This window comes from Rhineura floridana, chromosome 6 (genome assembly GCF_030035675.1).
Source record: "Rhineura floridana isolate rRhiFlo1 chromosome 6, rRhiFlo1.hap2, whole genome shotgun sequence".
In the NCBI taxonomy this organism is placed as follows: domain Eukaryota; kingdom Metazoa; phylum Chordata; class Lepidosauria; order Squamata; family Rhineuridae; genus Rhineura; species Rhineura floridana.
This window is the reverse complement of record NC_084485.1, coordinates 107,885,280-107,910,620: the sequence shown is the minus strand read 5'-3', so window position 1 is coordinate 107,910,620 and position 25,341 is coordinate 107,885,280. Positions and strand designations below refer to the sequence as shown.

The window sequence follows — 25,341 nt, the reverse complement described above, 5'->3', positions numbered from 1 at the left end:
AAAACAATTACTGGTCTTTGTTTTATGTAGAAATGAATATGAGATTTTTCAAGTGGCAAAGTACTCATCATAACCACAAGTCAGTAAATAAACACATCACACTTATTGATTTACAATAACAGCATGTCCTTGGCAGAAATTTGGAAGAAGACATACTCAGTAAGCAGCTGGTAAGAGATGGAGAAATTCTTAATCTTTACATGGAGATGCATGTCCATGGCAAGCTCCAGGTTTGGATGTGGGGTGTGTAAAGTGCCCTTTATTAGACCCCATTACCTGATGGTTGGCTCCAGTAAGGCAAGCCTGGAGAGATGCTACATTGGGAATAGTGGGGGAAATTAAAGTAGCAGCTTGCCTCAGCTGCCTGGGGCTTCTTAAAAAAAAAATGAAAGGGCGGCAAGGCAGGCATCAGGAGTGGACTCTGCCAGGACACCTGGGGCCCCAGCAGGTACCCATAGATGCCAGATACCAATGCCAATCTTATATATCTTTCCACTCAAGGAAAAAACAATGTTGCACTTACCTGTAACTATTGTTCTTTGAAAGTGGTCACATACATTCCTCCCACCTCTTCACCAGGAAGATAGCATAAATTTCCCACACAGTGCATGCTCCTTAAACTATTGTTAAGCAACATTTTAGAAATTACCATCTGTAACATAAACTGATTAGTGATTTTGCCAACTGCTACTCATACAGAATGAGAACAGAGAACAGTAGAGACTGGGCAGAACTGAGGAGGAAGTCTTCCTCCTGATCTTATATATGTAGATATGGCTATTTGACGTGAGGTGAGATGGGTATCTTTGTCTTCAGTCTAAGTGCCAAACTAGACAGTCTCCTGACATTTTTGAAACTAAAGTGCAGTTGTGAGGGAGAGAGGATATAAATGTGATTAGAGCAGCAGTCGGGAGTGGGTGGAAAGAGTGCTTAAGTCTTTGGGCCACTTATTCTGATCAAACAACTCCCCTCCCCAAAGTGCTTTTCTATCTACAGATCCACAAAGATATGGATCCCCATAACTTTATCCCATGGCTGGGTAAGGAGCTGGGGTGCAGTTTTGAACAGGAAAAATTGCACAGTGGGAAAGGGTGAAGCATACTTCCCCACTCTGATCCCCACTTTCTGATCAGATTTTAACTCCCTACCCCCGCTCTGCAGCTGCATCTCAGTAAAAACAGCACGAACACTACCATCACAACATTGTTCACACTTAGTTTGGATCTCATAGACAAACCTTTCCAGACGAGTTTGCTGAATGCTGCATTAGGGATTCATCAGCCCTGTGTGGGGATGTGATGACTCAAAAAAGAACAAAGGGTATATCCAGAATCAGATGGGGTCGTGTTGCCCTGACTCCTAGCCCTTTCCCTCAGGAGGATCCAATAGCAGGAATTGTACTGCTCAAACACCACAGCTCTGCTGGTTTCCCAGCTGTTCCCGTAAGCTATGTAAAAGGCTGTGTGACTATTATACTTTGAAGCCCCATTAATGTACAGTATTTTTGAACATGTGAGCAAGAATATTAACATCAATATGCATACACCACACCATCAATGTATATGATACTGGTTTTTGTTGAAAAATAAAATAAAATTTGGGTTCCTGCCTCAAAGGAGCTAATGATCTATGATTGGAGAGTGGAGAGTGGAGCTTGGTGTTGCCGTCGTCGTCTTCTGCTGTTGCTGTGTTGTCCCGCTGTTGCTGTGTTCAGTGTTGCTGCTGTTGCTGGCCTCTCTCTTTCTGCTGCAGCTGAGTGGCGTCTGCTGCTTACCGGGACTGACTGGCCGCTGCTGGGTGGACTATTTCATCGTCTGTCGCCGCGGTGGCTCGGGCCCTTGCTTGTTGCTGCTGCTCTGCGCTTTGCTTGTACTGCAGTTTGTGCCTCGTGGCAGCTGCGGCTCTATCTCTCAGCTGCTGTTGGCGTTTCTGTGGCTGTGTTTGTATTCTTCCATCGCTGCTGCCGTGGTTGCTGCTCCTTATTGGTGGCCTATGCTTCTTGCAATTATTGTCATCTGGCCGTCTCGAGGTGATATCCCCTGCGAAGAAGAGAGACCCTGGAGCCGGCTTATACGTGCACAGAGTGCGAGATTATGTTGTGTGTTGAGGTGATTTGAGATGAATGGGTGGTTGGCTATGTGAATGTATGTGTGAGTGAGTGTGTATGTTTTATACGCTGTATGTATGGCTGTTTTTATACATATAATTGCTGTATATTTTAGTTGTATTATGTGCTTCGGAGAAAGTTTTATCCATCAGGTGGGGAGACTTGAAGGGGCCCCAATTACCGTAGTCACGGGCAAAGGAAGGTATGGCGATGTGAGAAGGACGTGCCAGGTAAGGGGAACGCGGTCCAGACATGTTGTGGCTGTGCCTTGTTCCGGTCCTTCCCACATCCGCAAGGTCGTTGGTAGTCCTATCAGCCAACTCTCAGATCTCCAGTTGCTGCTACTAAATGCCAGATCGGTATATAATAAAACCTTTATTTATATAATAAATCCACGATTTAATTGTGGACGAAGCAGCCGATCTGGCATGTATAACCGAGACCTGGGTGGTTGAGCAGGGAGGAGTTGGTCTCTCTCAGCTCTGCCCACCGGGGTACTTGGTTCAGCATCATGGTAGATCTGAGGGTCGGGGAGGTGGAGTTGCTGTCATCTATAAGAGTTCCATCTCACTCACCAAGCACCATGTTCATGCAGTTACTGGTCTGGAGTGTCTGCACCTTGTGTTGGGCCAGAGGGACAGGCTGGGAATCCTCTTAGTGTACCGACCACCTTGCTGCCCAATGGCTTCCCTAACTGAGCTGGTGGAAGTGGTCTTGGATATATTGTTGAAATCCCCCAGACTATTAGTACTGGGGGATTTCAACATTCATGCCGAGACTACTTTGTCTGGCGCGGCTCAGGACTTCATGGCTTCCATGACAGCCATGGGGCTGTCTCAATTTGTTAGTGGTCCAACACATGTATCGGGGCACACTCTAGACCTTGTTTTTGCTACTGAGCATGGGGATAGTGATCTGGATGTGGGGAGTTTTACAACACTCCCTTTGTCATGGACAGACCACTGCTTGCTGAAGTTTAGACTTTCAGTAGCCTCTTTCCTCTGCAAGGGTGGGGGACCTATTAAATTGGTCCGCCCTCGGAGACTAATGGATCCTGAAGGTTTTCAAAGGGCTCTGGGGGATTTTCCGGCTGATAGGACTGGCACTCCTGCTGAAGCCCTGGTCGCTCTGTGGAATACGGAGATGACCCGGGCTGTAAACACGATCGTTCCTGCACGCCCTCTCCTGTGTAGAGCTCATACAGCTCCATGGTATACTCCGGAACTGAGAGCGATGAAGCAAGATAGGAGGTGGCTTGAGCGGAAATGGAGATGAACTCCCGACGGATACAATTATGCGCTGGTTAGTGCTTCGACTAAGCTCTATGTAGGAGCGGTTAAGGCAGCTAAAAAACTTCATTTTGCTGCCACTATTAAATCATCTCTTTGCCGCCCAGCGGAGCTATTTCGAGTTGTCCGGGGGCTTCTTCATTCAAACCCTCCGGACACGGTGGAATCATCGGAAGCCCGCTGTAATCAGTTTGCTGATCACTTCCAGAATAAGATCTCATGTATCCGCTGGGACCTAGACTCTCAAGTTATAACAGTTGATCCTAGTGAGATGTCCGGAGCACGGTCTTGTCCTGTTTTATTGGATGAGCTCCAGTTGGTTCAACTCGAGGACGTGGACAAGGTGCTTGGACAGGTACGTTCAACCACTTCGGTACTGGATCCTTGCCCCTCCTGGCTGATAAAATCTAGCAGGAATGGAACAGGTAGCTGGGCCAAGGAAGTGGTCCCGGGCTGTCTGAAAGAGGCAGTGGTGAGACCACTCCTGAAAAAGCCTTCCTTGGACCCAGACAATTTTAACAGCTACAGGCCAGTGGCGAATGTTCCATTCCTGGGCAAGGTCTTAGAACAAGTGGTTGCTGGCCAGCTCCAGGGGCTATTGGATGAAACCGATTATCTAGATCCATTTCAATCGGGTTTTAGGCCCGGTTTTGGCACTAAGACAGCCTTGGTCGCCCTGTACGATGACCTATGTCGGGAGAGAGACAGAGGGAGTGTAACTCTGTTGATTCTCCTTGATCTCTCAGAGGCTTTTGATACCATCGACCATGGTATCCTTCTGGAGAGGCTCACGGAGTTGGGAGTTGGAGGTACTGCTTGGCAGTGGTTCCACTCCTACTTGGCGGGTCGTCTCCAGAAGGTAGTGCTTGGGGAACATTGCTCGACACCGCGGGTTCTCCAATATGGGGTTTTGTCCCCCTTGCTTTTTAATATCTACATGAAGCCATTAGGTGCGGTCATCAGGAGTTTTGGAGTGCGTTGTCATCAGTATGCTGATGACACGCAGCTCTACTTCTCCTTTTCATCTTCTTCAGGTGAGGCTGTTGATGTGCTGAACCGTTGCCTGGCCACGACAATGGACTGGATGAGAGTTAACAAACTGAAGCTCAATCCAGACAAGACTGAGATGCTGTTGGTGGACGGGTTCTCTGATCGGATGGTGGATATATACCCTGTCCTGGACGGGGTTACACTCCCCCTAAAAGACCGGGTTCATAGTCTGGGAGTCTCCTTAGACTCTTCCCTCTCAATTGAGGCTCAAGTAGCCTCGGTGGTTAGGAATGCGTTCTACCAACTTCGGTTGGTGGCCCAGCTACGTCCCTATTTGAGTAAAGAGGACCTTACAGCAGTGGTACATGCTCTGGTAACCTCACGTTTGGATTACTGTAATGCGCTTTACGTAGGGCTACCTTTGAAGACAGTTCGGAAGCTACAGCTAGTGCAAAATGCGGCGGCCAGATTGCTGACAAGGACCAAGCGGTCCGAGCATATAACACCTGTTCTGGCCCGCTTGCACTGGTTGCCAATATGTTTCCGGGCCAGATTCAAGGTGTTGGTATTGACCTATAAAGCCTTATACTGTGCGGGACCACGATACCTTGCGGAACGCCTCTTCCGATATGAACCGGCCCGTACACTACGTTCTGCTACGAAGGCCCTCCTCCGGGTTCCAACTCACAGGGAGGCCTGGAGGGTAATGACGAGATCTAGGGCCTTCTCAGTGGTGGCCCCTGAACTATGGAACAGTCTCCCCGAGGAAGTACGCCTGGCGCCGACTCTGCTCTCTTTTCGGTGCCAGGTCAAAACCTTCCTATTCTCTGAAGCATTTTAAGTTAAATTGATTTATTTTTAAAAATGTTATTGTATTGGATTTTTGATTGTATTATTTAGTATTATTTTGTTATTATTGTATTTTTTATGCTATTTTATGTTCACCGCCCAGAGAGCTATTGCTAGTCAGGCAGTATATAAATCTAATAAAATAAATAAATAAATAAATAAATAAATAAGAAGGGAAGGAATAAATGTGAGTACATACAGTTATATGTATTTGAGTTTACATATAACTGTAGATGAGGATTAACAAGTTAAAGCAATACAAAGAATGTCATATTTATTTATTTATTTATTTATTTATTTATTTGATTTATATCCCGCCCTTCCTCCCAGTAGGAGCCCAGAGCAGCAGGACAGTCTTCAGTATAATACAAATATATCATAGTTGAAATGCTTTTTAAAAGAGTTTTTACTTTTGACATCTGTCCAAATATTACCAATAGCCTAACAGACATAATACATTATTCCATATTTTTTCATTTACTTTATATCCCGCACTTTCCACATAAATGTATTACTTAAAAAAAAAAAAACCCACTGAACACTCAATGTTGAAACAATCACCTCTGGATCCAAAAGCATCACAGATACTTAAACAACAAGTTGAACCAATAACATATTGTTTAGGTATAATTTTCATATGGGCATGTCCAGCTCCTTCTAAAAAAAAGGATGAGGGTACCTGATTTTCATTTGGTCACAACTTATCTTCAGGCCATGCTACTATTTCTAAGGCTGCAGTCCTTTTCACACTCGCCTAGGAGTAAGCCCAAATGAACTCAGTGGGACTTACTTCTGTGTAGGCATACTGTATATAGAATTGAGCTGGAAAAGTGCTTTTCCATTGTAGTCTTCATGACCTCGGTCTAACTAACCCGGATCATGACCACAGGTAAATCTCTATAGTACCAGAGAATCTGGATGACCTTGATGATTTTCAGCCAGCCAGAGGCAATACAGTCACAACAGTGATTGAATAAGCCAGTAAAGCCAGACACTTTTTCCTGGAGGTCACAATAACTTTTATATGCTGCATTGTTCATGTATTTGTACACACTTCATGATATTCAGTGCTGTACTCTCTAAATGCCTCTCTAACATTATTGATTTTATCACTACAAAAGGAAGTGCTTTATTTTATGTGGCAGCATATCCAGAAGAGTGTAAAAGTCTTAACTACAAATCGCCTCTAGTTGGTATAGCCTACAGTTTTTGCAATAAAATTCCGAAAAGGTTAAAGATTTCCATGTTGTATTCTACCATGCATTTTCCCAATGACAACTGAACCTTTGGAAATGTTCAGTTTTTGCTTCATTGTTTGTTTTTTATAGCATTGCTTCCCCCCTTTCCACTTATATGTTCTTTTTCACACTCTCAGAGTCTGTACATTTTATTATGCATAAGCATGAGCTCTTGAATAATGCCATAGATCTATAGGCTGGGGCACTGAATTTAGAGTAGATTAAGATGACAGATGGCCACAGTGGAAGAGCCAAGGTCTGCCCCCATTCAGAAGTGGCAGCACTCACTTCCCACCACTAAAATGGCTGCCATGGGGCCCTGAGGGAGGCGGTGAGTGGCAAGTGAAAGGTTCTTCTGAGCTCCTGGAGACTTCAACCAATGCCTGAACTGGCTGACTGCTACCACTGGGCTTGTACTGAACATTGATTACCTACTCATTCTGGCTTCATACAGACGTTGGTAACATAAGAGATTTATTACATAGGGCTATATATCATTTCCTGACAGGGCTTCAAAACACTGGCCAGCAACTGTGTTTCTCCTACTCCAAGAAAATAGGGTGAGTGGCAGTCGAGATGCTGGGCTGTATTTAAAAGGGACAGTGGACCGTTAATTTAATGAGCCACATTATCCAAATGGATTGTAATTCCTTTTTTATTTTAAGGGAGTTACATATGGGACACAATGGTTTCCTCTTAATTTTTTATAATAATGTTATTATGTTTTCTGTTATAATACAACACAAATAACAATAAACATCCAACAGTAAACCAAATACAACAACATGCCAATGTGATATAAGGAGAGCAAAGTCTACTGTAACCAAACATATTTCATCTAACCCAGGAATGGAGAACCTGCAGCTATTCAGATGTTGCTGGACAACAACTCCCATTATTCCTGACCATTGGCCATGTTGGCTAGAGCTGATGGGAGGTGGAGACCCACAGGTTCCCTTTCCATGATGTATTTATTCCAATATAGTGAAGTATTGTCCTGCAATGCCTTTTCATGGTCTGTTACCTTAAATTCGTATAACTACAGAACCAAGGTGAACTTGGCACATCAAATATACCAAATTGCATAGAGCTCCAAAAGGAGTGGTCTTAGTCATGAGGACACATTTCGCCAAGGTTCTAAGGTACATGCAGTGGCGTACCGAGCATATTTGACAACTGGAGCAGATCATTTTTAACACCCCCCTCCTCTATACGACCTTGCGTGGGGCCCTAGTGAGGTGGGACCAACTGCTTCCTATAGACATCTTTTGCCTCCATGTCCTCTTGCGTGGCAGTTGCTGTGTCAATGGGGGGAAATGGGGACTTGTCTCTGCCTCTCTGGCAGGTGGGCGGGGGAAGCCAAAAAAGCAAAAACAAAACCCTGCACATTGTATAATCCCCTCACAGTTGAGACATTCTGATCTACCACCACCGCCACCTCGACTAAGAAGGTGGATGGCAGCAAGAAAGAGCCTCGGTGGATGAGTAGGATCCACTGCTTGACTATCTTTCTTGGCGCGAGTGAGGGAAGCAGCAAGGGGAAGGAGGGGGAAAGGGGCTGCTGAGGGAGCTTGGCCACTCCCCCCACTGGCTCCACACTGCGCACTCTCAGGCTAAGAGGGAACCAGGCACAGCTGCCTTACGCCAACAGTGCAGCCTGCCAAGTCAGTGGGGCTTGAGGGTTTTTTAAATTAAGTTGAGGGAGGGAACATAGAGGTAAAACGGAATTGGGCAAATAGGTGTGGAGAGAAAAGAGGCTGAGGGAGAAAAGTGAGGGGGGACGCAAAATGGGGGGAGATGAGGTGAGGCTGAGATAAAAAGTGGAGGCGGCGGCGAGCAAGGGTGTATAAATGGGTGGAGGCTGAGGTAAAAAAGTGGAGGAGAGAGTGACTTAATGGAGAGAGAGGCTGAACCAATACAAACAATAAGAATCCGGTTAAGACTCCAGGCACTACTGACAGAACTTACTTTTTGAGTAAACCTGCTTGGGATTGGATTGCTAGGATGTAATCCTAAACATGTTGACTTGGAAATAAGTAGGATTCACTTCCACTGGCCTTGGTTGGGATCTGGCTGTAGATTTTTTGCTTTTGCAAGGGAGTTGCAGTTCTAAAACAGCGATTTCGGGAACATTCAGAAACATACACCCCGTTCTGCCGGTTTCAGTGTGTCTCCAACTCTCTTTTCTGAAAATGGGGGTACACAATGCAAGTCAAACGCTGCCCCCTTTTACTGTTAAACCTCCTGGGAGCAGCTTGAGCATGTTTTTTTTAAAAAAATTAGCTTCAAAGAGATTTTGCAGCTGATCGGCAGATCATTCTGTTCCCCCTTCAGGTGTGGTGAATGGAAATGTTTCCATCTGGCAACTACTGTGTTTACAGCCACACGGCAGGTCTATGTTCCGATCCCCAATCAGTTGTATATCTGGCTGAGTGGCCTTGGGCGTCACTATCTCTCAGCCTAATTTACCTCTGCTGGCAGGCTAAAATGCTACTTTGAATTCTACAGAGGATGGCATTAAAAGGTGATGAATAAATTTAAAACTCTGTTGTTAGCAGGTTACACTTAGCAGATTGCCTGGAGAGGGGTAAATCACTCTGCCAGAGGTCTGAACTGATCACTTGCATAGAGCTTTTCCCCTCCCTCCTCCTTCCATCACTCCATCCACTCAGCTTTACCCCTTCCAGCCCTTACTCTCTCTCCCTCTCCAAGGTTTCCCCATCTGCAATAAATAACAAGTCCCACATGCTGCCCAACCCTGCTCTAAAAGCTCTATGGCAGGCAAGAATGAAGCTCTTTTTCCAACATCAGTGATGAGGAAAGCATCGCCTGTGTTTAAAAAGAAGGCAGCAGCACTATAAAGCAGGAGTGTCTAACCTGTGGCTCTCCAGGTGCTGCTGGACTACAGCTCCCATCATTCCTGACCATTGGCTATGTTGACTGGGAATAATGGGTGTAGGCATCCAACAGCGTCTAGAGGATGACGTGGCACCTATCCCTGCTATAGAGAATTCTTTGTTGCAGAGTCCACTGCTGGAGGTTCTCTTCCTTTTCTCTAAGGCAGGGGTGGGGAATCTTTTTCAGCCCAAGGGACCCATTCTCCCTGGGCACCACTTTATTTATTTATTATATTCTACCCCACCTTTTCTCCAACGAGCTCAAGGAGGCATACAAACATGGTTTCCCCCCCCCAATTTTATCCTTGCAACACCCCTGTGAGGTAGGTTAGGATGAGAAACAGCAGATGGTCCAAGATCAAGGAGGCTTTATGGCCAAGTGGGGATTCAGCCCTGGTCTCCTAGGTCCAAGTCCAACACTCTAATCACTACACTATTATTATTGTTGTTGTTGTTGTTGTTGTTGTTATTGTTATTATTATTAATTTCAAACAGTAGCATGGTGGCAAATTTAGAAGTGCAGGGTCCCTTCATGTGTCATGCCATGCCCCCTTATAGCTTCTATCTCTCTCTCTCTGTCTCTCTCTCTCTCTCTGTCTCTCTCTCTCGCACGCACACACTACTTGAGCAACCCCCCTTCTGTAAGTAAGCACACCTGCATACATACCTTCCCCCCCCCACTTGAACACACACACCCTTCAGCAAAGATCCTCCCTGGGGCAAAGAAGCACCTGCCACCAGCTCCACCTTGCTAGCAACGAACAGCATTCTGATCATGCAGGGACCCACCCATTGCTCCATCCTTCCCTCCATAACCTTTTTTAAAAGCAAGCCCCCATGTCACCAAAAGTTTGCTGCTGGCTGGTAGCCTGAGCTTGCAGTGATATCCCTTCCCACCCTCCCAGCTAGCCCCAGCCCCCAGCACAGTTTTTTTAAAGTAATTCCAAGCCACAGGGCAAAGGAGGCAAAGACCACAGTTTGAGAACCTCTGCCTAAATAATTAAAGTAAATACCTGGGCTTGACTGTCCGCCCACCTTGCCTCTCTTTAAACCTCTTACTCTCAACTGCTCATGACTCTCTCCTTCCTGACTCTCTCCTTCCCACAACAGATGGTGGGAGCCAATCGGCATGCAAGGGGATTGTAGGGATGAGATCGGCAGCCGCTATGGATTTGCCACCAATCTGCCACTGCCACCACAGAGAATAAGGAGGCAGGAGAGGAGCCCCCCCAACCAAACAATAGAGCGGAAGCCTCGGAAATAGCTTCCCCAACAGCGCCATACTGTGGAGGAGGAAGAGAAACAGGAAGAGGAGGCACCACACAGTGGGGCAAGACACAGGCTACCTGCTTGGGTGGGCAAATACCCACTTAATTCCACCCCTCCCCAGTTTTTTGCACATCCCAGCCTGCAACCTGTCTCTTTCCCCACAGTATGGCCCTCCTCTTCCTCTTCTGTGATCTGGCCCTGCTTGGGGAGGCTGTTGCTGAGGCCTCCACTCCAGTTGTTCAGCCCAGGGGACACTCCTCTCCTGCATTCTGGCAGCTACCGCAGGCAGGGGGCAGCAACATGGTGGAGTGAGCAGTGGCTGTAGTGGCACTCCTTTATTGCCTGCACCCGGGGTGGACTGCTCCCCCTGCTTTGCCCTTGCTATGCCAAATTGCACAGAGCTCCAGAAGGAGTGGTCTTAGTCATGAGGACACACTCCTTCTAGGTTCTAAGGCTGAAGACAGACTTAACATAGGTATGGTGGAAGTGCTTTGAATCAGGGCCGGTTCTAAAGGGCTCCCAGGTGGGGCACTGGCCCAATGGCCCCTGGAGCTACAGACAGCCCCTCAGCTGCCCCTCCGCTCCCCTTCCACAATCCGCAACCCCCCACGCCCCCCCACCTACCTGTCTGCTCTCTTTTACCATTGCCCTTAATGAAGATGGCGGCCACGGTTTCCTTAAGGTACTGAAGCCCCTGCCGCCATCTTAGTTGATGGCAGAGATGTGCGCATGTAGCATGCACACGTGCCATCAACAAAGATGGCGGCGGAGGCGTCATCCCCTTAGGGAAACCACGGCCACCATCTTTGTTAAGGGCAATGGTAAAAGACAGCAGACAGGTAGGTGGGGGGCATGGGGGGCACATGCGTGCGTGTGTGCACACGTGTGCACGTGCGCACACACACACATGCCGGGGGCCAGGGCAAGCTGATGCCCAAGGGCCCCGGCAATCCTGGAGCCGGCCCTGCTTTGAATATACATTAGCAGGCCTGAAAACAAAGGCAGTGAATTTTGAGGCATTTGTTTGTATGGTAGTACATATATGCACATACAGCTTCCCTCATATGGAAAATGTTGCATTTGTCTTCATCTTTAACGTGAGACCTCCCATACATTTCACATGAGGAGTAAGAGTTATAGAAACTCCAACTTTCAATATCTTCAGTATTTACATACACATATTTAACAATATGCAGACATGATTTCTCACTGTAATATGATGTGCATGTAGAAAAAAAATAATTAGTTCTAGGTTTTTGTTATTCTGTTTGGTAGAGCTAGGGTTTTAGTATAAAAAAATAAGCATAAATACTAAGCATATTAATTATGCAACTGGATGGGTTTCATCTCATTATTTTATCCAAGCCTGCCAACATGTCATCGCTGCAGCTGTTGCTGAATTTATGATAGCATAAGGTTCTTACACAGTGAATGATTTTATCCCCAGGTACCACATCACTGAATACACTATGATGAAGAGGATGAAGCAACCCTAAGAAATTAACCAGAGTTTAATGAAAATACAATAGGCCACAATTTGAGATTGTGTGAGAGTCACAGGGAAATAGATATATTTTAAATGCATGGAATACTTCAGTGATACTTCACCAATGGAAGTACAAGATGTCGCTGTAATTCAAAAGCCACTTTGCCTCAACTAAGATATTTTTAGACACAAAAGGAAATGTAAAGTACCCCCACAACAATACTCTTTTGTTGATATGTTAATGCTAAATATGAATTATACTTTCCCAGTAAGCACTGGCTTGGGCAATGAATGGGGTAAATTTTCACTTCTTTTTCTCAACTCACAAGGAACACATGATAAAATGTACATATGTGCACTGTTTATATTTTGTAGGGGGTGTGTATCTTATACTTAGGTATCTCGGTGTGCCTGTGTGAAAGGTAAAATGAGAACCAACTTTTATAGGACACTTTTCTTTCTTTTTTGGCCAGAAAAGTAAGTCAACATCGAACAGGGCTAAAAAGTTAACAAATGAAAGATATCGCAAATGATAAAAGACACTTGTGTCGTTATGATATAATCTTGTTTGTTTGTGACCCTGGCATGAATTTGTTAGGGTTAGAGTTAGGGAGGAATCCTATGCTATCCAGGAAGACAACTGAGGGGGCATGGGATGTGACTCCTACTCCACTAGTGGAGAGAGAGGACTGCCAAAGGGAGGCCCCACTGGTGAGGTGGTGAAAAGCTCTGCTGCCATTGCTGTCATTCCAGTGGTGGTGGTAGTGGCGCTAAAACAATACATCCTGGGGGTGTATCTTGGAAGACTGTGGATGCACAGGATGCAAAGCCGCTTATATCTCCCAACGTGTCCCCAAACTACGTATGGTTAACCTGGAAGTAATTAGTTAAAAAGCAAATTACTTGTAATTCATTACTTTTTTGAGGAACGAGTGGGTAATTCCTTTACATTTTGACTGCAATAGAAAGAGGAGTAATTTTATTACTTTTGAGGAGTAACTGTAATGTTTCCAGCTTTACATACAATATGTATCTCAGTTTGTGTTTAAATGTGTTTTAATTTTTGATATAACTAATTTGTTTAAATTGCTTGATATGCAGTTTTAAGTGTATGTTGATGTTTTATTTGTTGTGAACCGCCCAGAGAGCTTCGGCTATGGGGCGGTATAGAAATTTAATTAAATAAAAATAAAATACTTGGGGGGGAGCAGGATAAGTCTTCTGCTCCTCTGATTTGTGGATGAAAATCATGTGCCTCAAACTGGGCTTCTGCGCAGCATCACTCTTCCCTTGTGCTCTGTGGGTCGGTAGGAGGCGATGAGGGAGGAGGTGGAGAGTGAGATGGGGGTAGAGTGGAGAAAGAAATTGTTTTAAAAAATGGATGGAAGTGGAGAAGAATGGAGTGGAGGGAGAAAGGAGCCAGAGGGCAAGAACATGGATAAAGGAGGAGAAGGAGGCAGCAGCAGCAGAATGGAGATAAGGAACTGTGGAGGTGAAATATGACAAAGTGTGTGTGTGTGTGTGTGTGTGTGTGTGTGTGTGTGTGTGTGAGAGAGAGAGAGAGAGAGAGAGAGAGAGAGAGAGAGAGAGAGAGAGAGAGAATACTGTGTTTGTACTTGGCACACAAAGCGGCCTCCGCTCTAATTATTATCAGGCAACAGATCAATCTGTAGCAGCCTTGGAGAGCAATTTAGATCTAGGTCCTGACATAGTTAACACTCACCCAGTTCCATCTAGATACTACACAGATAGCATATTGCAGATCATCAATAAAAATGATTTACGGCAGACTATAAAGTTCTTCACTCCCCAGTTCCAGGAGATCACATTTACTGTACAGTAGATTGTGAAACAGCACTTGGGATATATATTGTGGGATAGGAGACCCTTATGAGTCAGGGACAAGGTACTTCCTAGTGTGAGTGACAAGGACAGCTCTTCAGATATATGCATGGATTTCCATCCTTTTTAAAGAAAAAGAAAAACAAACCGAATATTTGCCTCCTTATAAAATACACCATTCCCATAGCTTGGATAGCTATGCAGGTTAATGGACTGCCATCAAAGATTTCAAACTAAGTCTAGGATTTACAATTGGAAAGGTCATCCAATAATGTGACATTGCAAACTAAACAGCATGAATAGACCATACTGAAAGTATGTGCTGTTACTAAAATATATCAAAACTTCATAAGACTCCAAGTATAATGATGGTGCTATATTAAATATATATATATAAATAATTATAGTAAATGTATCCCCCACTAGGATGCACACCTTAATGTGATGAGGGGGTTTGAGTGTGTTGAAGAAGCTGAGAGCAATGTGGTCAGGAGTCTAGACCAAGAGGCTAAACTCCTAGCAGGGGCATCCATGGCGGAATGGTCAAATCTGAGACACCAGACTAAGATGCATCCAAACTCAGAGGAAGGCAATGGTAAACCACCTCTGAATATCTCTTACCACAAAAACCCTATGAACAGAGTATCCAAAATGCAACATGAGATAGTGCTGCAAGATGAGACCCCCAGGTCAGAAGGCACTCACCAAGCTACTGGGGAAGAACAAAGGACAAGGACAAGTAGCACTGTCACTAATGATGCAGCTGGGTCAAAGCCGAAATGAAGCCCAGAGGGTGATGCACACAGATGCAAAAGGAGACGCCGGAGTTGTACGATGGATACAATAGGAACATGGAATGTGAGAATCATGAACCAGGGAAAGTTAGAAACTGTCAAGCAAGAAATGGAACTTATCAACATTACAATACTTGGTGTGAGTGAATTAAAATGGACAGGAATGGGACATTTTCAATCAGGCAACTACAACATATTTTATGCAGGAAATGAGAAATTAAGAAGAAATGGGGTTGCTTTAATAGTGAGAAGTGATGTAGCAAAAGCAATTGCGGTCGATGGGTGCAATAATACGTAGACAACAGCAGCTATGGTTGAATAAAGGGCCACTTTATTAAATTATAAACAAGAACGTTTAAAGCGACCTGAAGAGGTGAAACCTAAGTGTGGGAACTAACTATAGGCAAGCAGCTCGCCCTACAGCACTCGGGCAACCAGCCCCTACTGGGGCAAAGGGCAAGCCCCTTTTGCTTACCCCTTGCCCTGGCCACACCTTGTAGGTGAGTAGGGAGGCCGTCCCACGTCACCACCCCCCGGGGTCGTAGAACCCTCGGGTGGATGAGGTAAGTTGGCCCCCAAATCAGCCCATATCCTGCCCTCAGGCCGTAAAACCCTGAGAGACAGGCCTCCGGAACCACCAATCACCTTGAAAGGTGCCTAAGGGGGCCACCTAGCTGTCATTATCTATTTCCCCTCCCGCACTTTACCGGATCCGTGTCCAAAATATGTCCACATTAATAATTTGATTTGAACCAAATTAACCAAATTAGCCAAAACACAGCCTATTAATCACAACACCCCCTAACCCAGTTCCCACCATCCTCCAAATTGTGGAGTAGGCAAAAAACCTGCCGCCAACAAGGGTGGGCAGGATAAAAATTCCTACTCGCCCCCGAAGCGACCATGGGCACACCGTAAAACAGGGAGGGCAGGATGGGCGTTGCGAGCCAAGAGGAAGTCGGAGGGGGCAGAGCAGGCTTAAATAGGCCCTTAGCTCCGCCTCCTCCGTGCAGAACGTCGCGTGTCATCTCAGTGCAACGAGCGATGTTCCCTTCCTTAAAATGGCTTCTGCGGTTTCACCCTCGGCCGCAATTATGCTATTGCTCCCCAGAGCTTTGCGCAGGTAAGCGAAGCTGCATTTAGGAGCTACAATGCAAGGTATGAGCGAGTTATATCAATGAGATTAAACGGGAAACCTATTAACATAACCATCATCCAAGTCTATGCTCCAACGGCAAATGCAGAAGAAGAGGAATTGGAGAGATTTTACGCAGAAGTACAGGAGGAAATTGATCACACACAAAAACAAGATGTGCTGATAAACATGGGGGACTGGAATGCAAAAGTAGGGAACAGAGAAGAATTAGGAATTGTGGGGAAAGGAGATAGAAATGAACCAGGAGAAAGACTTATTGAATTCTGTGAAGCCAATAATTTGATTCTTGTGAACACATTTTTGAGCAACCGAAAAGACGACTGTACATCTGGACATCACCAAATGGTCAATATAGGAATCAAATTGATTATATAATTGGTAGCAGAAGATGGAGAAGTTCCATACTTTCTGCGAGAACAAGACCAGGAGCAGACTGCAGTACAGACCATGAACTGGTCATATTGAAAATCATAGTAAAGCTAAAGAAGAACAAAGCAATCTTAATGCCAAAATACAATTTAAATAACATCCCAGAAGAATATAAAGATCAAATAAGGAACAGCTTTGAGGCTTTAAACTTAGTTGACAGAAAACCAGATGAACTATGGAGTGAAGTCTAGAAATTATCAGGGAAGAATGCAAAAAGACAATACCTCTAGTTAAAAAGAAAGACCTCAATGGATGACTGAAGAAACTCTTAAAATAGTTAAAGAGAGAAGGAAAGCATAAGAAAGGGAGAGAAAAGCACAGTCAGAACCCTAAATGCAACAATACAGCGACTAGTATGTAGGAACAAAGAGAACTATTACAATAGTTACTGTACAGAAATAGAAGAGGACAACAAAAAGGGAAGAACAAGAGCCCTATTCCAAAAGATTACAGAATTAAAAGGGAAATTTAAACCAAGAGTAGGGATGTTGAATAATAATCAACAGGGGAACACACTGACAGATCGAGATGAAATAAAAGGAACATGGAAGCAATACACTGAACAACTATAAAAGAGATGCCAGGATGTCAGATTCATTCATGGAGGACCTGTATGATGAAGACTCAGAAATTTTAGAATGCGAGGCGAAAGCTGCTCTTAAAATAATTGGAAGAAACAAATCACCAGGAATAGATGGCATACCAAAAGAGCTGCTACAAGTTACTGTGACTGAATCTGTCCAAATTGTGACAAAAATCTGTCAAGAAATAGGGAAAACAAAGCAATGGCCTACAGACTGGAAGCATTCTACATCCCAATTCCAAATAAAGGGGATCCCAGGGAATGCAGTAATTATAAAACTATTGCCTTAATATCCCATGCAAGTAAAGTAATGCTCAAGATTCTACAACAGCCTTTCCCAACCAGTGTGCCTCCAGATGTTGTTGGACCACAACTCCCATCAGCCTCAGCAAGCATTGCCAATGGTCAGGAAAGATGGGAATTGTGGTCCACCAACATCTGGAGGCACACTGGTTGGGAAAGGCTGTTCTACAACAAAGACTCTTACCACATATGGAGCAAGAAATGCCAGATGTCCAAGGGGAAGAGGCACCAGAAATCATATCACAAACATACGTTGGATAATGGAACAGACCAAGGAATTTCAGAAGAAAATCGCCCTGTGCTTTATAGATTACAGCAAAGCCTTTGACTGTGTAGATCATGAAAAACTATGGAATGCTTTAAAAGAAATGGGGGTGCCACAGCATCTGATTGTCCTGATGTGCAACCTATACTCTGGACAAGAGGATACTGTAAGGACAGAATATGGAGAAACTGATTGGTTCCCCATCAGAAAAGGTGTGAGACAGGGGTGTATTTTATCACCCTATTTGTTTAATCTATACGCAGAACATATAATACACAAAGCAGGATTGGACCAAGATGAAGGAGGTGTGAAAATTGGAGGGAGAAATATCAATAATTTAAGATATGCAGACGATACCATACTACTAGCAGAAACCAGTAACAATTTGAAACGAATGCTGATGGAAGTTAAAGAGGAAAGCACAAAAGCAAGACTACAGCTGAATGTCAAAAAGACTAAAGTAATGACAAGAGAAGATTTATGTAACTTTAAAGTTGACAATGAGGACATTGAACTTGTCAATACCTCGGCACAGTCATTAACCAAAATGGAGACAATAGTCAAGATATCAGAAGAAGGCTAGGACTGGGGAGGGCTGCTGTGAGAGAACCAGAAAAGGTCCTCAAATGCAAAGATGTATCACTGAACACCAAAGTCAGGATCATTCAGACCATGGTATTCCCGATCTCTATGTATGGATGTGAAAGTTGGACAGTGAAAAAAGTGGGTAAGAGAAAAATCAGCTCATTTGAAGTGTGGTGTTGGAGGAGAGCTTTGCGTATACAGTAGGGCTTCACTTTACAGCGCTTCACTTTACAGCGCTTCGCTAATGCAGCGTCTCAATTAGACGCAATTAGACTAAAGCCCCACTCATACGGCGCTTGTTCCACTTTTAAGACGGTTTTTGGGCGTCGTGCACCATTCTATTCAATGAGATCCACTTTACAGCGGTTTTCGCTTTACAGCGGGGGTCCGGAACATAACCCGCCATATGAGTGGGGCCCTACTGTACCATGGACTTCAAAAAAGACAAATAATTGGGTGTTAGAACAAATTAAAGCAGAACTGTCACTAGAAGCCAAAACGATGAAACTGAGGTTATCATACTTTGGACACATAATGAGAAGACATGATTCACTAGCAAAGACAGAAATGCTAGGAAAAATAGAGGGGAGTAGAAAAAGATGAAGGCCAAAGAAGAGATGGATTGATTCCATAAAGGTAGCCACAGACCTGAACTTACAAGATCTGAACAGGGTGCTTCATGACAGATGCTTTTGAAGATCACTGATTCAAAGGGTCGCCATGTCATAATCAACTTGAAGGCACATAACAACAACAACATAGTAAATGTATACATTGTCATTTATATGAATGTGTGAAAACATAGTAGAGTCAGAATACATCAAAAAAGAATGTTATGCAATGGAAACTATGTATGTATTTTCCAAGCAAAGCAAAGGCTATTGAACCCCCTGAGCTTTGGAATGTAATAGTCACAAATGAAAACCAACACCCTTAGAAAAAGATCTTAATCCCCTTGAAAAAATGGACATTCAGAAACAAAGTATGTCGTATTCATCTTTGCTAAAACATTATCCCATTCATAGATCTGAACAATGGTCTTCAGATGCCACAAACTGATTTGTTCCTTGATAAGTGTTCAGAAGACTGAAGAATAACAACATCCTCTTAACTGAGTTATGTCCCTTTATCCTATTTTCTCAACTCAAATTGACGTTGCTCCACAAGTTTTGGGAAACAAAGTTAATGTTTTCCTATTTCAGAACTTCATTATTTTGCCTTTAACAATGGATTCAAAAATTATTGCTATTATCATTTTGGAGGGGTTTGTTTCTTTTGACTCATTAACTGGGCAAAGCTTAGACACATTCCACTATGGTGTTTCCTATCCATAATCCAAAGGTGAAATTACATACAGCATAATATTTGTTGCATGCACACAATAAAGTTACACTCTCTGCTCAAGTATCTATATTGAAGTTTAAATCATCCTTATGTATGTACAAGTGGGGACCTGCAACAAAATGTTGCAGAGTGGAGTGCTTCTCTTCAGTTCCCAAAGCCACTTTATTCCATTCCATTCCCCTCCCCTTTTCTCCTTTTTCTCTCTCCAGCAGTCAGTCAGCATTCCATGCCTGCTTAACATTTGAAGTGTACAATCCAAATTGTCCCCTAACGCTGAAGCAGGAGATCCACCGCTACATCCACAGTCCTGCTGCTCAGTATGACCACAGCAAAAGCTGGGGGTGTAGGATGATCAGGCCCAAATGCTGCACCAACTCCATGATCCTGGTCCAATTAAGCCCTGCCCCCTCCCTGCCCTCAGAATGCCCCATTTCTGGGCTTTCCACAGGCTGTTGTCAATGGGGATCCCACCAGCAGGCCTCCTGCCCACTTCTTTGTTGGCTGAAGGGAGACCAACTTAGCCAAAAGAGCTTGACTAGATAGGCCTTTGGCCTGATCCAGCAGGGCTCTTCTTATGTTTGGGCCAGGAAAATATAGATATATTTACATGCTACTGAAAGTAGGTGCTAGGGGAGCCTCCTGGGAGAGAACACTCCACAGTCTCTTCTTGCACAGTTACTTCCTCTTTAATGCAAAGCCTAGTTTGCCATTACATTAGAATGGTTTGCACTTGCTAATCAACCTTAATGGCAATCCAGGTTTCCAATCCCGGTTCTGAGGGGAAGCACAAACCATAGCTGGGTGAGGGGTTGGTTTTGTTTGTTTGTGTTTTTTGGCAATTCAGTCAAAATTATTTGCTATGAACCTTTGGTCATCACAAAATTATAATCAAGTTCAGAGATAGGTTTTAACATAGATGATCCCCAGCTCATTGGACCCCATTATGTCCAGCATTTTTTGTCTGATCCATAAGGCTGTTAGAACAAACACAGACATCTTATTTGTTACATATTTATCCTCAGTAAATAACATATTTTCTCCCTACTATTCAAAAGGGAAATGGTCTGAAGAATCTCTTTCAAAAACCATCTCTAGGGGAATTATAAGTGGAACAATATAATACATAGTGAACAATATCTTCTACCTCTCCTGTACCACAATTTACAATTTAAATAATGTATATACACAGACACAGACACACACACCAATGATGCAGGTTGTTGACAGGCTACCACTGGCAGTGTTCCCACCAGCAGTAGGTCGTGTAAGCTACTGGAATGGAAGAGGGGAAAAGGCAAAACTGGGGAGGCCAAGGATCCCTGAGATCCTAATCCAGGCCTTGCTATTGTGCCAGCCTAGAGCCCTGGTCACAACAAGTGGCAGGGTGTAGTGGGTATGCAGTAGTGATGGCTTCTCAGCTCTGTTCAGCCCTACTGCCCCTTGGCAAGGCATAAGGATTTCTCCTCTAGCACATCTATCTTAATTTGGATCTAGCCTACAGAAAATAAATGAAAATTTGTGTTTAATGTAGACCAATCAATTTTTGATTGATGGATTAGGAAGAACCTAATCAAACACAGGGTTGGAATAGATGACACACACCCCGCTCCTATGTTACCAGATTTCCAATAAATTTCATTTCAGCTATGTTATACTGAGCATATAATATACTTAGTAGCAGATGGTGTGGTGGGGCATCACTGTTCACCTGACTTCCAGTCGTTGCATCGCTTCTGCTTATTGGGAAGTCGAGGGGGAAAAGCGAAACAGGTAAGGTTGGTGTGGTGCAAATGCACGGACGGGAGCACTTTTCTGGTGTGTTTGCACTGCGCTGACCTCATCCTTCTCATTCTACCTCCTGGTCAGCAGCAGTAATGAGACTGACCAGAGTCAGGTGGGCAGTAGCACCCCACCATGCCATCTGCTACTGGTTATGCTTACTTACTAGTCAGCCATGACTAACGTTTCCAATGTGCTGCTCATCATCTTAAAAACATCATCTTAAAAACATAAAAACATTCAAGAGGTCTCTTGTTCCATTTGTATAAGTTTTATTACTTTGTATATGCAAGTAATTTTGAGTTCTTGCTGACTAATTTAGCCAAAAGATTTATGAACACAAGTAGATGTGCATTTCTGATTATATTTACAGTTGTGAACCCTTCATTATAAAACTAATTTTGCTTATGACATTAAACACTTTCAGAAAGATTTTGTTTTTAAAAAATTAATTAGATTGAAACAAAGTATTTCCAAGGCAACAAGAAGTGAGATGGTGTGTGAAGTGACTGAAATGAGGTCTAGTGGTATGTGTGGGGATAAAAGGTCCATGACTAAAGGCAAATTTTTGTTAAAAGATTTTGGGTCTGAGGGCTTTACAGCCTTAGGGAGTTCTTAAGAGAAGGGCAGGGTTCCTTAAAGAGATCTCATGTCATACGAGTACTTAGGATCATTCTACTAGGGCAGCCTTTCCCAACCAGTGGGCCTCCAGATGTTGTTGGACCATAATTCCCATCTTTCCTGACCATTGGCAATGCTGGCTGAGGCTGATGGGAGTTGTGGTCCAACGACATCTGGAGGCACACTGGTTGGGGAAGGCTATACTAGGGATTCAGAGTTTTGATTTTTTTGCCTACTACAGCATTATCTGCTGCCTCCGTTTTAAAATGATACTATAGTTGCTTTGGGTTCACCCTCTCAGAAGAGTCCATCTAGAATCAGTAATTCCAGATGAAAGGCACAAGTTACAGCTTAATATTGCACCTGCAAAAGAGAGAGAGAGAGTGGTATTTGCACAAAAGCACTTGAAGAGACAGTTCTACCCAAAAATGTAGTGTGTGTAGTTGAGGTGCTATGTTATTTTGCTATGTTACACTGCTTCCTTACTGTGACCACACTTTAGATCTAATTGAAAAGAAATGAAGGGGTGACATTCTGAAAGGAATCCATTTGATTGTTGCCATCTGTGCTTTAGAGGAAAGCTACAATGTGGGGCTGTGGGGACATTTTGCTCATGATATTTAACACCCTGCAGGCACTAGCAGCATAGTTTCTATTTAGTGTGCCTCTTGCCTGCTGCACCTGCACTACACTTGACCCAGAAACAAATTAGCCATTTTGTTACCATGGTACAGTCTGTGATTAAATATTTAAATTTTGCTGTTCAAGTTTACAGAAGAATGTAATGTGTGCAACAAAGGCTACAATCCTATCTATGATTTGAACTCTCACAGCAAGCCCAGGACTGAGCTGGTTCTTAAACAGGTCTAACCACTTCCTTACTCATCACCGAGCTGTTCTGGCCCACTCCCTGACCACAAGGTAATACTTATACTTATTCGTAATTTAATTGTCCATTTGCAGGCAAATTTAATTGTCCATTTGGAAGCATAACTCAGAGGGCTTCTGGCTCTCTTCCCTCCCAATCACAGTAGGATGGGATCCAGACACTTCCAGAATCCAGTCATGATCCCCATTTGATCTGTCCCCACTGCAGAAGTTTCCACTAATAGTTGTCCCTGTTGAACCCTTTCCCCTTATGGTCTAAGAATCCAAGACACAGCAGAAGGAAAGACTCACAGAGAGTAGGGCTGGCTCTAGGTTTGACGAAGCCCTGAATAAGGAACAATGCCACTTCCCCCTACCCAAAGCTTACAAGGGGGATGAAGGGCAGGAACAGCAGGCAGAAGAGGGAATGAGTGGTGGTGCTGAAAGTAGCATAGATTCAGATGCCCACAGAAGCTCAGCCCAGCACTGTAAGGAAAATGACTGGGTGAGGCTGCTACAGACATCATCTTCCTTGTATCAATGACTCTGAACTTTGTCTCTGGCATGTTAGGGCCCAGGTTAGGGAGAAGGCTGCAGTCACCTGGAGACCAGCTCTTCTATTTTCAGCACTGGCCCATATAAAATAGTTTTGAGAGAAAGAGACAGACAGACAGCAGACACAGGGACGGAGGCTGGCATCTGTGGTGGCCCCCAGAATTAGTCTAACCATGCTGGTGCTGACACTAGTGAAATATCCACTAGGCCCTGGATGTTGCCATGAGCATGCAGGCAGTGTCCAGGGAAGGTGGTAATCATCCTTTCCAGGGAGTGGCCTGGTAGGCCATATTAGGTCCACAGGCCAGAGGTTCCCACCACTTTTCTACATCCTGTTTCATCCAGGACACTGTTAATCCTCTATTGTATAAGTACACAATTGCACTTCTCTTATCAGAGCTTGAGAAATGTGGAGAAGTAATAATAATAATAATAATAATAATAATAATTTACATCCCACCCTTCCTTCCAGGGAATTTAGATGGAGATATGAAAATAAACCTAGGCCAGTCAGTTACTATATATATTTAAAAAAGGAAAAAATGTTTTCAGACCTTGAGGCATGGGAAGGAATTCACTGTAATAAGGAAATGTGCTATCAAATAATGTGAGGCAAATCCACATAAAGCCTAATCAGGACTTCCTGTAGTGTTGACATAATGTATAGTGCAATCTGAAATTGTTTGCCATTGCAAATCTTTCAGTTGCTTAAGAAATAATCGTGTTAGCTAGCTGTTGAAGGAGGTGTTTTGAAATACAAAGCATGAGTGATTGGTTAACAAGAGTTTAGAAAACTATGGAATTAACAAAATTTAACTTCTTTTATAAGAACAGTGAGGAAAATAACAGTTGAATAAGTTTTCAGACAGATGGATCAAGTTTGAATTTTTGAAACACTAATTTTCAGTATATGGCTCTGACGGACATTTTAATGTTATGAAAGATCTGGATTCTTATGGTAACAACTTGCATAGAATGTGTTTCAAGATAGGTTTTATGCAACAACTGTATTTATTGTACTGCAGACTATTATACAAAGACCTGAAAAGTAGACACACAATAGTATTTGTCTCAATACTTCTAAGACATTTTTATACAGAGTGTGAGAGCAGAAAGTAGTATTGGTTTTAAGCTGTCATTTGCAAATGAACAGGTTTTTTTCCATTTCTTTTTTAAAACCCACCTCTACAACATTTCAAAAGTGCCAAAAAATCTGTAAATGAAAGATAATCCTTAGTCACTGGCCATTTTTCTTCTTCTTTCAGTCTGTTCAGAAATAAATTTTATATCTCTCCTACCTTTTACTCTAACTGTTGCTGCAGTACAGGGATCGCCAACTTTCTTAGGCCTAAATAAACTTTTGTGTGCACTACACAGACACCACAACCTATTCTATTGGCCACAGCAGAATGTTTCTTGCAAGCCTAATTTCATGGGGGTAGGGGGCCATGTGGCTGCCAAAGAAAACCTCTTTGGGCACCAAGGTTGGCAACCGCTGTTGCAGTGCATCTACTATATATTTTAAAATATTGTTTGTCTGATACTTATACCTTTGGACACAGTTTAAGCTATCTTAACCAAATATGGCATGATAGTTCCTGAGATCATGGAGCAGTTTCTGTCTATTTTTGGATACCCCTGGACAGCATTTTAAAACAAAATGGCAGACTGCGCTTTTGAAACATTGCACTGATTTGGACACTGCTTACGATATGTTAACAAATTCGGCACAATGGCCCCTGAGGTCAAGGTTTCTGACTATGTTTAGATACCACTGAGTACCATTTTGAAACAAAATGGTGGACTGAACTTCTCAAAACTGCATTGATTAATCAAGGGTTTCTGTTGGCTTCTTTAATTTCTGAGTAATCGTGAGCACCCCCTGCTAATATACAAATAAGAAAACATACCTCATGGTGACCAGCAATTGTAGCAATATGGAGAGCTGTAAGTGCTCCATAGCCAACTTGCTGAATGTCAGCTCCACTGTGCAACAAGGCTGTTAAAAGTTCTGCATTGTCCTGAAATGTAGACAGTGAAATTATTTAGAGAAACATGATTGTGAGGGCCATAGCTCAGTGATAGAGCGCATA

At 43.6% G+C, this 25,341-nt stretch overlaps 1 protein-coding gene across 1 annotated transcript in view; it reads right to left on the bottom strand.

Moving 5' to 3' along the window:
- The window catches only part of TNNI3K (TNNI3 interacting kinase), a 273,974-nt gene that overhangs the window by 232,991 nt on the left and 15,642 nt on the right, over nucleotides 1–25,341 (bottom strand). Inside the window, exon 6 of the mRNA XM_061633422.1 lies at nucleotides 25,159–25,269. Within this exon, the coding sequence (XP_061489406.1) occupies nucleotides 25,159–25,269 (111 nt within the window). The remainder of the gene's footprint in view (nucleotides 1–25,158; nucleotides 25,270–25,341) is intronic.